A 17560-nucleotide genomic window follows, 5' to 3' on the forward strand; every position below is an offset into this window, starting at 1 on the left:
CATGGGACTGTTGTGAGGATTGAATATCCTAACACATATGAAGAGTATAGAAAAAGGTCTGGGCTGTAGCACCACTATGATTCTGCTTCATCGAAACATACTAATTGGGTCAGCTTGCTGGTCTGTATTTTGCTTCATTCTTTCAGATGTCCACAGCTGGTATTAAATCCTATGACTATGACTCTGGTTCTCAGGAAAATCCATGGGCAAAACAGAAGGTTTTGCCTGATACTGCTGGGTTTCTCACAAAAAAAAAAAAAAAAAAAATAGAGCTTACAGAATTTAATTTTTCTTTTCAAGTCCTCACCCATAATAAAATGACAAACTGACATTCTTCCAAAATCAAAGCCTTCTAATTCTGTCAAAACAAAGTAGAAACAATTTCCAATTTTCAAAAATCCTTACTACCAGTGAAAATTTTAAGAGCATTCATGATTTTACCCATGATCATGGTATCTGCTCTGGCTAATGCTAGAAATATAAATCAAAACAAACTATCTGGAGAGCACTTTGTAATTTATACAAAAGCTTTGAAAACTCTATATGCCTCTGACCCAGACATCGATTCCATTTCTAAGAATACACCCTCAGGAAATATTCATAGATGTCTATAAAGATATCTGTATACAATTGATCACTTCAGTACATACAAAGCTGTTAACTAAAATAGAAAAAACTTCCACTGCTAAGAAGGGGAGAATAATCAATGAGGTATAATACATTTTCTGCATCAGTGTTTTCCAAACTTGCGTGGCATCAGAATCACCTGGGGCACTGACTAGACCAACAGAGTCCCAGGAGGCTTCCTTGGTAGCAGGTCTGGGCCGCTACCAAGGATTCAGTATAAACAAGTAACTCAGTTGCCACTTGAGACAAGGCAAGTCTGGGAAATTCTACTGTGTGTAGCAGAACATATATAAACATTAAACATGAAGAAGTGTAAGTACACTTAAATATGAGGAAAAGTTCATAATGCCTCCTTATTAAGTGAAAAGCAGCTTATTTACTAAACATTATATAGTATGGTTTCAATTTTGCATTAAAATTATATATATACAGAGGGTGCCAAAAAAATGAGTACACATTTTAAAAAGGAAAAAACTGTATTAATATATACTGATAACAAAAGGTGAGTACAAGTCACTTTTGACTTTTGCAATTACAAGAGGTGCTCAAAGTGGTTACCATCAGCGTCCACACACTTCTGATTATGGCAAACTACTGCTTGAGCAACGTTGACCAAAATGTTCACATCTCTTAAAATTACACATTTTAAAATTACATTTTTTTTGGTACCCTGGTGTGTGTATCACATAAATGGGTGGATGTGCACAAAAATTTTTAAGAACAGTTACTTCTGGATGGCAAAAATATGGGGGATTTGTTTCCTTCTTTGTACTTATATGCAGTTGCTAAATTCGCTGCCATGAGTACATAATACTCTTAATACGAAATTAATTAACTTATCAGAACCAAACTTTTCATGATAGGCATCTTTTCTTTCAAAAAAAGAAAAGGAACAACGGCTGTCAGAATAATATATCAGCCCACGTTAACATCACAAAAGAATGTATTAGCTTGCTTTTGTTATATTTAGCATTGTTTTAGAAAGCTAATTTGACTCTATAAATTACAATTAAAGCTCCTCAAAGCATTTAAGAAATACTTACCTGAGAAATTTTTTTAAAAATTGTGTTCTCTTTTTAGAACCTGCTTTGGAAAAAGTTACACAAATTATGTGATATTATGAGGCATCAATCAGGCAGATTGGGAAGTGGATAATTCACGAGACAAGGTGCCTGTGTTTTTTTTTTTCAAAAGGTCTCTATCATAAAAAATGGGGAAAGAAGGAAACTATTTTAGATTAAAAGATTTTTAGGAGTATCACATCTAAATGCAATGCATGATGCTTGACTGGCTCTTAGCTTTAAAAAAAAGCTATAAATGACATTTTCAAGGACAATTAAATTTGAATATAGACTGGATGTTAGAAATACTTTTAAAAATGCTCTTGTGCTTTTATGTATCAAAGTGATATTGTGATCATGTAGGAGAATAGTCTTAATTTTGGAGCCATATGCTAAAATATTTAGGGGTAAAATGTCATGACATCTGTAATTTACTTTATAATTGTTCATTTATATATATATAAGTTACTTTATTCAACACAGACTGTATTCAAATAATGAAAAATAGATATGTAGCTTAGGTATAAATATAAGTATAGATGAAACAAATAAGGTAAAATGTTTACAATCATTGAATCTAGGTTGTGAGAATATGAAAGTCCATTGTACTTTTTTCTACTTATTCTGCTTCTGAAATTTTTCAAAATAAAAATCTTTCAAAGGTTTTTAATAACTTACGAAGTCATATTGCCATTGACATAATTCTGATTCAATACGCGACCCCAGCAGCCTGCACCCACATCATTATTGAAAGTGCTAAAATCTTCAGAAGACCAAAGCTTCTTCTTAGTCAACTTCGCATCCTTTACTGTATAGGTCCCAGGATAATGAGCTCTAGAAAAGAACAGGTGGGAGAAAACGGGAAAAGGTCAAAATGTGGCGCTTACATGTCTTTGTTGAGTGACTAAAAATACATGTCTTCTCCAACGTTTTCTGTTGTAGAACAATGGACAGCTTCCAGGTAGATGTCAAACTGATTGTAAGCATCTCCTTCCCACCGTTGTGTCTCAGGATGCCCTTAAAATGAGATAAACCTATAATAATATACAAAATGGGAAGGAAGATCACTGATGGATGAGAAATTTCTATCTGTTTCTGGAAACCATAATATGAATGGAAGCATGTTGATATTAATAGATGGAGGTAACAGAGAAGGCCACAGTCTAGAACACTCCAAGAGATGAATAAAGTGGGGCCAGGATTCAGACTTCCCAAAGGAAGTACAGAGCTTGGGACACTAGGAAGGAAAGAGTAAGAAGGCAGTAAAAAACAAGACTAATGAGTCTCTGAGGTCGGACAATTAAGTTCACGAACTCATCCTAGAAAACATGCTACATACCTCATTGTTGAATGTCACTATGGTCACCTTCGAAGTGCTCCCCTTGGGAAGCTATGCACCGATGCCAGCACCTAGTCCACCCTTCAAAGCAATTTTGGAACTCTTTTTCTGGAATGGCCATCAGAGCTGTCATCATATTACACTTGTTGTCCTGAATGTCATCAAAATAACTTCCTTTCAATATTTCCTTTATCTTCAGGTAAAGAAAAAAGTCATTGGGGGCCAGATCAGGTGAGTAGGGAGGGTGTTCCAATGCAGTTATTTGTTTACTGGCTAAAAACTCCCTCACAGACAAGCCGTGTGAACTGGTGCATTGTCGTGATGCAAGAGCCATGAATTGTTGGTGAAAAGTTCAAGTCATCTAACTTTTCCATGCAGCCTTTTCAGCACTTCCAAATAGTAAACTTGGTTAACTGTTTGTCTGGTTGGTACAAATTCATAATGAATCATCCATTTGATATCAAAAAAGGTGAACAACCCGTTGTAACAAGTTCGTGAACTTAATTGTCAGGCCTCATGTTACATAAAATAGTACCTCCTCCCTTATTCCACCCCTAGTAGATAGGCATTTACTCCCAGACAAAAACAAAAAATAAAATAAATAAAAACCTACGCAGTTTTTCTTGAATAAAAAGAGTTAACTACCTTTGGAAAACTTCAAGTTATTATCCCTTACCCCAGTCAAATTGACACATAAAATGAACCATCCTACTGGGGAAGGGGCACAAGAGATATTTCTGTATTATTTTTTACAACTACACACAAATTTACAATTATCTGAAAATAAAAATTGTAATTAAAAAATCTCTCAGAAACATACATATATATTTATACACACACACACACACACACACACACACACACACACACGAGTAAATACTATATATATTTTGCTGGAACCCAGTGAGGCCGAGGTGCAAAGGGCTGAAAGGCAGAATTGGACTAAGGAGCAGGGTCAAAGCCACACTGCTAAGGAGACATGACAAAAGCCATAATCGGTACACCACACCAGGTACATAAGTGTTCATGAGAGAACGCCCAACCACAGGAAGTCTGAGAGTTAGGAATTCATTTCACAACAGTGCTTTTTGTAATTTCTAAAACTGAAATACTACCCTGCCCTTTCATCTTACCAAGCCATGTTGTATTACTGCAAACATTAATGCAATTTTTTAAAAGTTACCAATACATTTCATGGTCACACACATTTCCAAGAAAATGGAATGAAATAATCAGAAGCACAGGCTTCAGTTAAGTAAATACAGGACAGTTACTTTCCGAAAATTTAATTAAATGAGAAGAAACAGAGGCACTGTCAGTATCCAGCCCAAGCAGCCAGAAACTTCGTTCTCCCAGGAAAATGCTCCTTACCCGATAACGTCGATCGCCTTCAAGAGCTCGGAATCAAGCAGCATAGAAGCAGAAATGGGTTCCCAGAGATTATCACTCGCTATGATTTTCACATGTTGGAGACCTTGATAGTTCAGCATTTGTCTTAAAACCTTTCAGAGAGATAAACAGAACACAGGAAAGGTTACCAATGAGTTTTCACCTGTTGAATTACAACCAAGAGAGCCAAAGCATCTTCAAAAACCAGCACCCTGGAGGATGGAGTCAATATTATTTCCCAGGAGAAATGTGCCTCCTGTGTACGTAAAAGATTAATAGTAAAACAAAAGTATTATCATTAAGATAACTTACTTTGTGGGAATGTAAAAATAAAATAAACTCAAGAGCTAAAAATGTTTTAGAGGGATTTTCGCTCTGACCTCGAAATGTTTAACCAGAGAAAATCAGGGTGAGAGGGTACAAAGTAAAAAAAAAAAAAAAAAAAAAAAAAAAATCATAATAGTACTACACAGAAATGACCACTATTATTTTGGTATGCATTCTTTCAGGAATTTTCTTATGTAGACACAATAATAAAATCGGGACCATACTAAACATCATTTGGTAAAACGCTAATCTATAATTTTATTTTGATTATTTTACAATGTCTTCAAATATTCTGCCATTACTGAAACTATCGTAGTTCTTAATATTTTGTATCATACTAGAAATAGAAATATGAAATATCCCATCGTTACCCTCAAGTCTTTCACAGGTATAAACAGGACAGGAAATAAAACCTACCTGTAGGACTATCTACCCAGGAAAATGAAAAGCAACAAGCTAAATTCTGACAGAAAATAAATCAACACTGGCATTCAGTACATACTTGGGCACCAGAAGTCCCTAAAAGAAACACAAGATGGGGTCCTCATTCTTAGGCAATAAACACACTCACCAAGACACAAAAACTAACAAGGTGTACCAGAAAATAAGTACACGACAAAATGTATAGATTGCCCATATGTAAAACAAGAGCAGAGAAGAGACCTCATTTAACCAGGGAGCAGAAGGACCAGATTGCAAAACAGAAGTAGTTCTTGATGAATGGGTACGAATAAACCCCACTACTGTGCCACTTGGAACAGTCCTGCTCATAGTAGGTAGCAGGTGCTCAATAAATACCAGTTGGGTTAATTAAGATCAGAAAACAACAAAGAACTTCACAACCTCTCGTTTCACATTCTAATTTTTCTGAACTAGGGAATTTTCCAATCAATTAATGTGCTCTTTTAGGAAGCAAATAATGAAAGCTCGAGTCAATTCTATATTGTACTTTAAATGGATGATTTCTTAGAACTGATGAACTATAGTGTTTAAAAAAAACAAAAAACAAAAAAAACAAGGTGAGAATTAGAGTAGCAATCCAAGTTCATCTTTCAAACAAGTTTCCTAGGGTACCCTGGAAGCAGTCTGAACAGGTCCTTATAGTAAATAGAGAGCAACACTCAAGATTCAGTAGGATTGAGAATCCCTATCCCTCTATTACAAGACCAACCTTGAGCTTCATCACCCTGAAGTTCTTTCTTATTCTTACAGAGAAGAGGGAGAGCAACTTAGTCAAGTTTGCATTTATCATTATGGATATATCTAGTTTCTCTAGTGCTATTCCTAGACCATCACCTCTAAAATTGCTCACATTTGTACACAGTATATACAAATAACACTCCAAAATATACAAGTCTATAAGTTGTATTTTTAAATAAGTTTTCATCCCAAAGTCAGCATGAATAGAAGAATTTTTTTAAGCAAAATTTTACCTAATACATTTCCAATGTTGTTTTCATTGTAGAACCCACCCTTTCCCCCTAAAAACAAAATGTATCTATTTATAAGATAAAGGAAACGGAAGCTGTTCGGCTTGAACCCAGTGAGGGTCCAAGAGACTCACATACCCAGTTCTATCTACCACCCTCAGATCCTACATATGGGATTTTCCAGACACAATTTAAAAAACACATCACTGAAAACCAGAATAAATCATAAATACAATGTAAATAACAAAAAATAAAAGAAACAATAGCCCTGCCTTCTTTATATAAATTGCTTGTTGTATTATATTTATTTCTACTCTTAAAAACAAATCCTTATTATTTCTAGGGGCCATCTTACTACACTATATGGAATATACATTCATTAAGCTTATCGAACCTAAATACCTACATTCAACTGCCATTATTGAACTCTTTCAATAGACATGTTAACACACAGGACACAGAGTCCAATAAAATCTTGCTACAAAATAGCAGTTACAAACAAAAAGATTTTATGTCCTGAGATATTTTACTGCAAGTAAACTAAAGTTTGAAAGAAAAGAAAATGAAATCTGAACTGTTTAAAATGGCAATTAGCCTTTCAAACCAGGTAAGGTGAATTAGAACACAATGGAATCAGAAAAGACTCTTAAGAGTTTAAAAAAATAAAACCTCCTTAGTTGCAGATCATTAGTTTAAAAAAAAAAAAAAAGGAAAGCAGATTCTAATGCTTTTAATGCTACCTTCAAATGAAATGAACACAACTAGAGCGACACAAGAAGAAGAAAAAAGCTGGCTATGAAATGGCAAATTTGGGTAAATAAAAAGTTCATCACTTTCCACTAGTATGCCCCTGCGTGGCATCGTACCTGGCTATCGGGTTATACAGTCGTATGCACAGGTTGGCTTCTGCTCTGTGCTCTTGCTGCTCTCATCAGACCTGTGCTCACAGTAGACACGACATCCCACCAACAACCTTGTGCTTCCGTCTTACACTAGCTCCACGGCCCCACCTCTCACAACTACCCCACCCCCACACCACTACAGTACCTGCAGCCTGAAGGTGACCTTGAGTTACCTGGCTCTGGCTTCAATCCTATCAAATCCCACAACCAAGGATTAGTTCAAATGTGCCATTACTCTAGTGAACATGGTGGCCTACTAATGGCTCAGTGCCCCCACTGTTCCCCCCTTCTCTAATCCATCCTTCACCATTTGCCCTTCCCCAAACTCCCTTCACCTCTCAGTCTTCACTTACTTGCAGTGTCATGCTCCTGCCTGAGCAACTTGGGGAGCTCCGATTCATCCTACCTTGAAGATTCCAAGTACATGTCACCCGCTCCAATAGACTTCCCTAGTCCACCCGAGCAGAAATCTCACCTCCTCTCTGTTACCTCCTGAGAATCCTTTACGTGCATCACTCTGCTAGAGGAATTATGCCTGATCTTTTAGTTGGCTGTATGGGACTCGGTAACACCCAAATGTGAACTCCTTTTGGGCAGAAACAGTATTTTGTATCCTTGTATTCCAAGTATGTGCACAATGCCTGACAAATTAGGTGTTGAGTTAGTACTTGCTGATCAACTAAATGAGAAAACAAAAGAAATGTAGTGCTTAAAACAGAAGACATTCGATTTAAAGAAAGTGTTTTAACAACTGAAACAAAATAAAACCACAAAATTATATTCCTTAGACAAAAGACACACAAAACAAGACAAACGGAACTGAAAAGTAAACTAGAGAATATCTCCACCAGAAAGTTAAAATGCCCTTGTTTTCAAATGACAGAAGGGGTTATCATTCTCAGTTTTCCCTTCCCTGAAAAATAGCAATAATAGTAGTTACCTCATAAGGGAAGTAGGAAGAGTGAAATGGAGATAAATGTTTAGGAAAATGGCTCAAAGTCATATGCTTTGCAAACGTTAGTTGCTACCTATTTGCTAATCACAAACAGAAAAATGTAATATTCCAATATAATAGGCATTCCAAAGAAAATAAGAATGAGTCAGTGTACTAGAAATTTTGATGTAAGATAATGAAAGAAGAAAACTATATTTCTTTAGGGCCTAAAAGTCTAAAATGATACAACTGTTTTTATAATGATTATTGTAATTCCACAAATAATTAATTTTAAAATAGGAAAATTCAACACAACTCTTCAGACAGAGGCAATTTGGGGCTTACAGCGAATTACATATGTTTTAATGGGGAATATAAATATTAAGGTTTTGCTTGAATTTTATATCACAACTAGCAAAATAAATAACTGCTGTAAAGAAAAAATACGGTTCCTACTGGTAATTTCCATGGAACCATAAACGAATTATTCACCAGTAACTTAAAGAGATTTTAAAGTTGTACATACCTTGATATAATTGATGTTAAATGACCTCTCATTCCAAATCTGCAAAACAAAAAGTCAAGAAGTCTGAATTCAAAGTTTTTAAGAGTCAGAAAGCAGACATCATCATGAAGACACCACTTTTCTCATGGCCTTTCCTATCACCTGGAAAGCCACTTTTTCTTACTTTATGGAATGTCCTGGTTATAGAATTTAAAGATATTTGTAAGACGACATAACTTTTTTAAATTAAAATACTATTTTTAAAAGTATTAAAATATTGGGTGGGTGTTTTCAAAGAATCATTTAGTGCAGAGATTTCTAAAAATCGAATATTCATTCTGTCAACAAATACTGACAATGCAATGTGTGCGGAGAACTACAGGAGGCGCTGGAGACCCGACAGACGTGGGTCGCGGTAATAATTCAGACACCCCTGAAACCAGGTGTTCATGTGTACACCGTGCGGAAGTGACATTTTTAACACACACAGAGAACCACAAAGATGGGCTACAGCGCAAAAGCAAAACCTTAGTGAGGATAAAAGGAACATACACAAATCTCTTAGGTTTCGAAACATGAAGTATGGGGATTTAGAGATGAAAAGGAATGTGCATGATTTTCATTTTGCTGCTGAGAAAACCAAGAATGACAGAGAAGGGCCTGGAGTCCAGGCCCTATAACTCTTTTTACTTCAGCGATACAGGGAAGAATTCTTATTAAAGAAGCTCCTCACCTTAGCGTGGGATTATCAAGAGTCTAAACAAGATGTGAATCGGCCATTACTGACCAGAAACAGCTTCTAAGTGTGACTTTACCATAATAGGATGCTATTCGACCCACACCTACAGTGACTCTCACTGTGGGTTAAAAACACCTTAACATGTAAGAAATTTCTCAAATACAAACATTTTCAGTCATAATTTAGAGAGAAAGATAGTAAGAACAAGGGTGCTCTTCCTTCTGGCTTCCAGCCCTTGGCTCATCCTCATGTCCTATGTCATCCCATGACACTGCCGGTTATCTGTTCCCGGTCTACTTCTCTCACTGAACTCCTCAAGAGCTTCCTCATCCTCGTATCCCTAGAACATAATAGTTACAGTACCTGCAACACAGTAGGAGCTCAGCAATTGCCTTGCTGATTGCATGAGAACTTTTTAGATCAGTTTTGACAGATGGCATAGTTAATAAACAAAAGTACGTGGCGACCCATTATATGTGTGTGTGAGGCTCTGAGGGTACAGTGCAATCTGAGGCATGCCCCCACCTGCCAACAGACCAGTTACCTGCTAGAAGGACAAAAATATCATAATTTACATTTTTTAAATCATTAAAGAACATTTTAGGACAAGGGTACGCAGATTTCAGCCAGCCTGCCAAATCTGGCACATCACTTGTATGTTTATAGCCTGAGAGCTAAAAATGGTTTTTACAGTTTTAAAAGGTTACAATTTAAATGGTGATATAAGTTTCTCCATAATATCCTTAATAACACCTTTTCACCCACAAAACCTAAAACATTTACTCTCTGATCCTTTAAGGAAAAGTCTGCCACCCTAGTTTAGAATAGAAGACTCAGACAGCAAAATAGGATTAATCATTAAACTGTCCAATAAACATAGTATTGTAAGAACTAGAAAAACTAGGAAAAGCTTTGAAGAAGGAGGATTTGAGCTGGGGTGGTACCAGAAACAAACATTTTAAAAAAAAATAGTTCAAAGGGTAACACAATACAGTTTTTCAAAAGTGGGAAGGATGTGAATGGGCAAAGAGGAGGAATACAGGTCACATGTATTACAGTTAATGTTATTATCAGACACCAATAGAACAAATTAGTATCATGACACAAAATGGTTAGTCAACCAAGTGCTACAGCAACAAATTACTTTTAAAAAGTACAAATAAACTTCTCAAAAGTGAAGCATGTTTTAATTCTATTACTAACCCCAATATAATCAATGTCCAAATCATGATAACGCTTGGCACCCACAATCCAGGTTATGACATAGTAGGCAGTCAGCTGAAGGTTTTCATAAGGCCAGTTGAAACCGTGTCCCAGCCATCCAGGGAATGACCATGGCAACCCTGCAGAGAGAAAGGAGGACACAAAGGTACAGTGGGTATAACAGTGCGGACACTATTAGAAACAAAGCAAAAGACACCAAAATGAACACAGGCACAACAAAAAGCCAATACGGATCTGACTAAAGGAAAGAGGACATACCATGCACAAATTCTCAAAACGCCTTCCAGTTACAGATGTTAGAATTTCTTACTGATCCCTAGAGTTAGAGTCAATAATTCCAAACGCTCTTTCAAGAAAAAGAAATAAAAACAAACAAACATCTCTCTCAAAGATACTTACTTACCAATAGAAAGAAATAACATACAATTTAACTTAACATCCCATCACCTGCTATAGAATGTTCAATATCCAATTTCTGTTTTCTGAGGTCAAATCAGAAAGTTCTGAAAGCTTATGCTTAATTACTTCTATGAGGTAAGCATAAAACAAACTCCTCATTCACTACTAAGGCCACTTAAAATATAAATTAGGTAATCAAATTTAGCAAACCTAGTTTGTCCTTACAGCAACGTAAATGCCAATGACTCAATAGGGAAAGATACATTTGCTAAATGATATAGATTAAATAATCCACATTCTTCCAATACCCTAATTATTATTTTTAAGTAAAAGAAAATGAGCAGAGAAGCACTAATTACAATTATAAATCCTAATTCTGTTACTAATGCATTAAAGTAAGCTCAACAGTTAAGTTCCTTAACTGTTTATATACTATCAGTCTAGTTCACCACTGAAAATAGCAAAATCAAAATGACAACATGCTTACTTTTCTAAAATCAAGAAGAAAGACTAAGTGTAACTACACAAGAAATGTGACATTGAAATAATGGAGCATTTTAAAACAATGAAATGCCAAATACATTCTGAAGGCCCACCATGTGTGAGTCTTTGTTAGGACATGGTTCAGCATGCCAGATTTTCTACATTTAAATGAGAACTGACCTGGAAAGCCACCCAATAGGCAAGTACACACTGAAGTCAATGATGCTTTTCACTGCTCAAAACATTTCTGGAATCTCTTACGAAAGTCCATTTACAAAGGACATTCCTCATTTTTGTTTTAATTTAGAAAAACATGCTTGTCCTCTAATTCGACGGTAGAAAATGATTTTTTAAATCAAGCCTATAAAATAGATCTCATTAATCTCACTGAAATTAGTCTGAATGTGCAAGACTGTTTCAAAAAATCAAATTCATTTCAAATTATGAAATAGGCCACCCCTGTGTATGTTTGAAATACTTTACAAGTCTGTACTTTGTTACAGAAGAACTGAAATGAATACAGTCCCATCTGACAAATCATCCAATGATCCTGCCACTAGCATCTAAGCTGCCCAAGGGCAGTTATTGAGGGTTGGATTGGTCAGTATCTCCAGTGCCTGGAACAATGACCATCACAGGGGTGGGTTTCAAAACAAAGAACCTTTGTATGTACCGTGTCTAGAAATGGAGTCTGCTGCTACATGTAATATACAACTTTGCAAATAGCTGGAATATACTATTGCATGCAATATACCATTTTATAAATAGCATTGCCCTTTGACAGATTTTGATGGGAAATGTTGAGCAAAGCAGTTTAGCATCAAAAAAAAAAGGAAAAATAAAAAAACCCACCAGAATGGAATAGTCTGATTTTGCCATTCACTAATTATCTGACCTTCAGTCAGTGGCATAACCTCTCTGAGCCTCTACTGCTTCTTCTGTAAAATGGGAAGTGTAATAAAGATCAGACGTACTATATAAGGGCAGAGAGGACCATGCCTGGCATGTGTCTTGCTGCTAGTTGCATACTAGTAATAGTAACAACATTATTAGTACTTCAGTATTAATAGAGACTCCACACACATGATTGAGAATTTAAAAAGTTAAAGCAAAACAGACTGCAAAGCATGACAGACTTCACATCTTACCCATGAGTGTAATATTAGGGTTCCGCTTCTTAGCTTCTTTCATCAACCACCACTCATATCCTCGGAAATAATTCTCATCTAACGCGTAGTGCATGTGGGACGGCTCAGTGCCATCTGAATGTGAGAGAGCAGAAGACAGGAAACTACCCATTAATGGTGCTGTGTAGGGCCACTCTCACTGGCACACATACACACGTTTCACAAAAGTCGTATTCCAGTTCCAGTCCTGAAGCTGGGCAAATAAGAACATCTTTCATAACTTGAGGATGGATGATTAAAGCCCATTATTTCATCTTGTTTCATTATCCTAAGCAGTGCAAACGTCTTCAATAATAAAACCACACCTTTCTATTACAAGCAGTGTTAAGAGAGGTGGTATCACCTCATATTCTAGAAAACTCCTAGGACTACATTCTGCTGGGCTTTCGGTCTCTCTGGGGTTTTCAAATCTCCATGTTCAACTTTAAATTCACATGGCCTCAACTTCCAGCTTCTCAATCCCGGCTGTGAATCCCTGGCCGCCTGGGCCCCAATTCTCATACTTTATTCCTTGAACCTATACTGTGCCTTTTATACCAAGACCACAGAGGTTTGAGGAACAAGGAATGAGTACACATCCCCATCATAAGAAAAATTCTATACTAGCCTTTACAGTGTGTCAAGGTAAGTAGCTGACACCAGCCTTCAGGTGTTACCAGGCCTTACAAACACCTGCCCTGGATACGAAGGCCTCACAAGGAGAGTGGCCCTTGCCCAGTACTTAAAGGTGAATATCAGAATTCACAAGAATTACGTGTCTATATGTCTCCCCCTCATTTAGCTTCAGCACATGAAACTGGCCGGTCATTATCAATTATACATGAAAGGATCTAACAATATAACACAGGTTGTCTCACAAGGGGTTTCCTTTTATTTTAATTTGCATTTTTTCTTTCAGCATAAACACTACCACCACCTCACAGATATATCTGTTTAACAAAAATTACTTCCAAATCACTAACAGGAACACAAGAGTAAAAACAATACTCTAGAGTTCCCTATAATGGAATCTGACCTATAAATAGTAAACTATATATAATCACTGAGATAATTAAATTCCTTTTTCTCCTTCTTGGAAACCAGAGGCCTAAAGACTTTTAATTGACTACATGTCCTATACAAAACCAATCAAAATGGTGGCAACGAAGACTGAAGATTTAGTGATTAAAAATAATTTTGTCTTTAAAAGAAAAAATAGAGCTATGTATCTGAAATACTGATTATATTTTTACCACCTACTTTATTTAAAGCTAATAACACTTTACATGTTTTATACAATATTAAAAGCTTTGCTTTTTTAACTTTTCAGTACAATTCCAAACTATACCCCTGCTCTCTCTAGTAAATACAGGTTTTAGAAAACTATAGATTTGCTTACTACTGATTATTTCAACTAAATATACAATCTGAAGTCCAAATGCTGTTTTTAATGGGAAAATGCATATCTTGATACCAATTTTTAAAAATAATTATAGAGGGAAAAAGGAACAATAAGGAACAATTTACTAAGCAATAATCAATATCAAAAATGTTGGCATCATTTATATTCCAAAATTACAGTCCATAAGTTTCGGCATAGATTCAAATGTTGGGAGTGGGGAGGAGGAAAGTCCATTTCTCAAATACTCCTACCTGTTGTCTGCCCATCACCACCTATTTCAACTTTTAGAATATGCAAAGAAGCACCGAAGTTTGGCTGGAAAAAGAAGTAACAGTATTAACACTGTGATTCATTGTATGAAGGACAATACACTTCAAGACAATTACTAATGGCTGCCTTTGATTTTACAGATGAGAAAACCAAAGCAAAACTTCAAATAAATAGCAACTTATCCCAAAAGTAAATAGCCATTAAAAAAAATAAAACCTAGAATTTTGAAGGTGATAGATTCTATGGGTGATATTCACCATAGTTTTTAAAATTTCACAGATACTATTAAATAACTTTTTTTCCATTACCTTAAAGAGATAATCCAATATTTGAGAACGATAGGGCTCTGGGTAATTCACTAGAAGTCGGGAAGTTGCCTAAAAAAAAGTTTTCAAAAGTATGAATAAAACAAATCCAATCATAAATACTTTTTCTTGGTGTTTTATGTACTCCACGTAGCACACCCATATTTAGCCAGCTTTTAGGCAAAGCTGAGCTGTGGAAAGTCTCAGGTTATTTGCCTATATCTGTTTTGCCCATCATTGGGCAAATAGGTCTATTATTTGTCCAACAGCTAAAACATAGGTTCCAAGCAACAAACAAGTTTCTCTTCTACTGGGATGAGGGTTGGCTGTGAGGTAAGCTTGCTAAGCCTACTGATGAAACTCATGATTACAAATTTATCTTGAGGACCTTGACTCAGAGGGTAGCTATTAGAAGAAATGAAACTAGTTCTCTCTCTTAAGACCATTTGTCAAATACCACATCTGGGGGCCAGGATGGGAAAGATGAATCGCAAGTAATTTTCCCCTCAACCTCTTGCAGGAAAATATTTATTACAAGCAGCAATGACAAAAGGAAACACTCCTCTCCTCTTCTTTATTCGAGATTTACACATGCTGCCTGTTACTGTTAAGAACGACCATGCAGTGATCCCCAGGCCAAACTGTACCAAGGAAACCTCACACCAGACTGGCATCAGGATGCATGGAAAGACAGAGGTGGGAGATGCAGGGACCAACACCTGATCGCACCTGAACCATGGCTGACAACTACTGGAATGAGGAAGTCACAAAACTAGTAACTGAGCAATAACATATTCTTTGGGGAGCAATATAAACACGGGGAAGAAAGGAGATAGGTTTTATCATGAAACACTGGCATATCACGAGGCTTAGCAGCCAGATAAGCCCTAGGTTCCGAGCCACTGACACCTTGCCAGGTGTATGACAAGGGCAAGACACTTGACTTCTATGGAGCTCAACATTTTGTTTTGTACTCTCATATATGCTACCTCTGACATTTCGGTCGTGCCCATATCTATTTCCCTCACACCCAGGACCTTTGCCACTGCATCACAGACTCATGGAGCAGCATACTCTCTAGCCACGTCAAGCTCAACACATCCCCAACCAAACATGGCACTTTTTCTTGAATCTATTCCTTCTCCTGCATTTGCTACCTTAGTAAAGAACAACAATCTGCCTAAACCACAAATTTAGGGTCCCCCTTCCACCAAATTTCCTATCCCTCTTCAGTCACCAAGACATCCTTAATATCTCAAAAAGTCCATCTCCTCCTCTTCAATCCCACTGCCTTCATCTAGGTCCCCTCAATTATTAGCAGAGCCTGCATAGCCTCAGGCTCTCCCATCTGCCTCCACACTACTTGCCAGATTAATCTTCCCCAAAACACAAATCTAATCATGAAACTACTCTCTTTAAACCTACCAAGACCTCCCCTCCCCCAAGAGCTTTCAGGATAATGTTCAAATTGCTCTGTTTTATACCCAGATCCCTTAATTGTTTGGATCCTGATTCTGACATTTTACCCCTTATCACTTTCACACCTTCTATCTAGATATATCACACCGCTTTTTCTTTCTTCTTTCTGGAATGCATTCCACAACTTCTTTTAGCCAATTTCAATTTATCCTTCAGCTTTTGGCTCAAACTCTACCTCTTCATGGAAGAATGCCTTCTGCTCCTGCCCATTGGTTTCATTTAGGTTCCTCTCCCGTGGTCTCCCTTGGCACCGGGTCTACATCTCTACCAGACCTCTTTTAACCCTGAGTCCTAATCACTGCTTTGCTCTTCTGTCTCACTTCTAAGTTACCTGATAACAGGGATTATGTCTTATTTAAGCTCATATCCCTATTTATTCTCTTATTCAATAAACATTTATGTACTATCTTTTTTGTTATCATTTGTTGCACTGGTACCGGCAACATAATATAGGAAGCTTTGAGTCAGATGGAGCTTGCATCCTGATTCCATCGTTTACAAGCTATGTGATCAAGGGCAAACTATTGTAAAGTGGGTTACCTTACTCATTCAGCTGTTCTAATACTAAAATAAGATGCATACAAAGGACTCGGCACAGTAGCTGGCACATAGTAGGCTCTCAAAAACTGACAGGCATTGTATATACAAATTGTCTTCAATAATACAGTCACTGTTCTCAAAGAGCTTACAGACTAGCAGATGCTCAAAAACTAAAGTAGCCCATTTTCTCAGCTCATTGAAATTTCACCGTGGTATTCTATAGAAGCTATTATAACTGACAGACTCGCTTCATGGTGTTGATGACACATGCCTTATGATAGTAAAAGCTGCCTTTCCTCTCTAAATTGTAATAAGGTGATTAAGTTTCACTTGGTGGAGATATACTCTATGTGTTGTTCACAGAACTAGTGCGTTAGGCCATAAACTGTTTTCCTGGTCTACGTTTCTTGTATTCAAAATTTTAATGAAGACAGTGGGCTTTTTCAGGTTTTCTGACTTTCACCTCTGAATTGTCCTTGTTTGGATTTTTAGGCACTGTAATTTTTTAAAGCAATCTTTAAGTGAATGAACGCTGTCTATGTATACCAACCCATCCTCCACCCAATAAACATGCTTCCTGCCCTGCATTATGCCGTTAGAATGGTGTGTTTTGCTGTTTGGGAGGATCATTTTGCCCTTTCTGCACTCCTATCCTTAACACCGAAAGTGCCAACTCTAAACAAACCCACCACATCATTATGCTATTGCAGGCCTAAGGTCACACCCGATGCAAAAGGATTAGTCGATGGCAATAGTCGATTAGGAGTACTGTAGCCACATGTTGAAATGCACCATCAAGCAATAACAAATTACCAAGGTACCAATCACACTCCTGAATGAGGCCTGGAACTATTTACAACCAGCCCAGGAAGAAGCCTTAGCACCGTAGCTGGCACATAGTAAGCTCTCAATAAATGGCAGGCATTATAACCCAAATTGGACAAGTTTTTCATTTGAAGTCCTTGGGTCAACTTCCTCCTCCCTAATCTATGAAATAGGATGATAACTACTGCACCATAATGACTTCCTTTTTAGATAT

General features: G+C 36.8%; 1 protein-coding gene across 2 annotated transcripts in view; it reads right to left on the reverse strand.

The window, feature by feature from the left end:
* GALC (galactosylceramidase) overlaps positions 1–17560 on the reverse strand; it is a 50779-nt gene that overhangs the window by 23423 nt on the left and 9796 nt on the right. Inside the window, exons 2-8 of one of the 2 annotated variants that reach the window (XM_019744385.3) lie at positions 14506–14574; positions 14179–14242; positions 12508–12621; positions 10457–10596; positions 8536–8574; positions 4399–4529; positions 2367–2522 (exon numbers count right to left, since the gene is read on the reverse strand). In XM_019744385.3, the coding sequence (XP_019599944.2) occupies positions 2367–2522; positions 4399–4529; positions 8536–8574; positions 10457–10596; positions 12508–12621; positions 14179–14242; positions 14506–14574 (713 nt within the window). The remainder of the gene's footprint in view (positions 1–2366; positions 2523–4398; positions 4530–8535; positions 8575–10456; positions 10597–12507; positions 12622–14178; positions 14243–14505; positions 14575–17560) is intronic. The other variant, XM_074327084.2, reaches the window with a different exon arrangement.

This window comes from Rhinolophus sinicus, chromosome 3 (genome assembly GCF_057876585.1).
Source record: "Rhinolophus sinicus isolate RSI-liver-muscle chromosome 3, RSI-T2T, whole genome shotgun sequence".
NCBI classification, from domain to species: domain Eukaryota; kingdom Metazoa; phylum Chordata; class Mammalia; order Chiroptera; family Rhinolophidae; genus Rhinolophus; species Rhinolophus sinicus.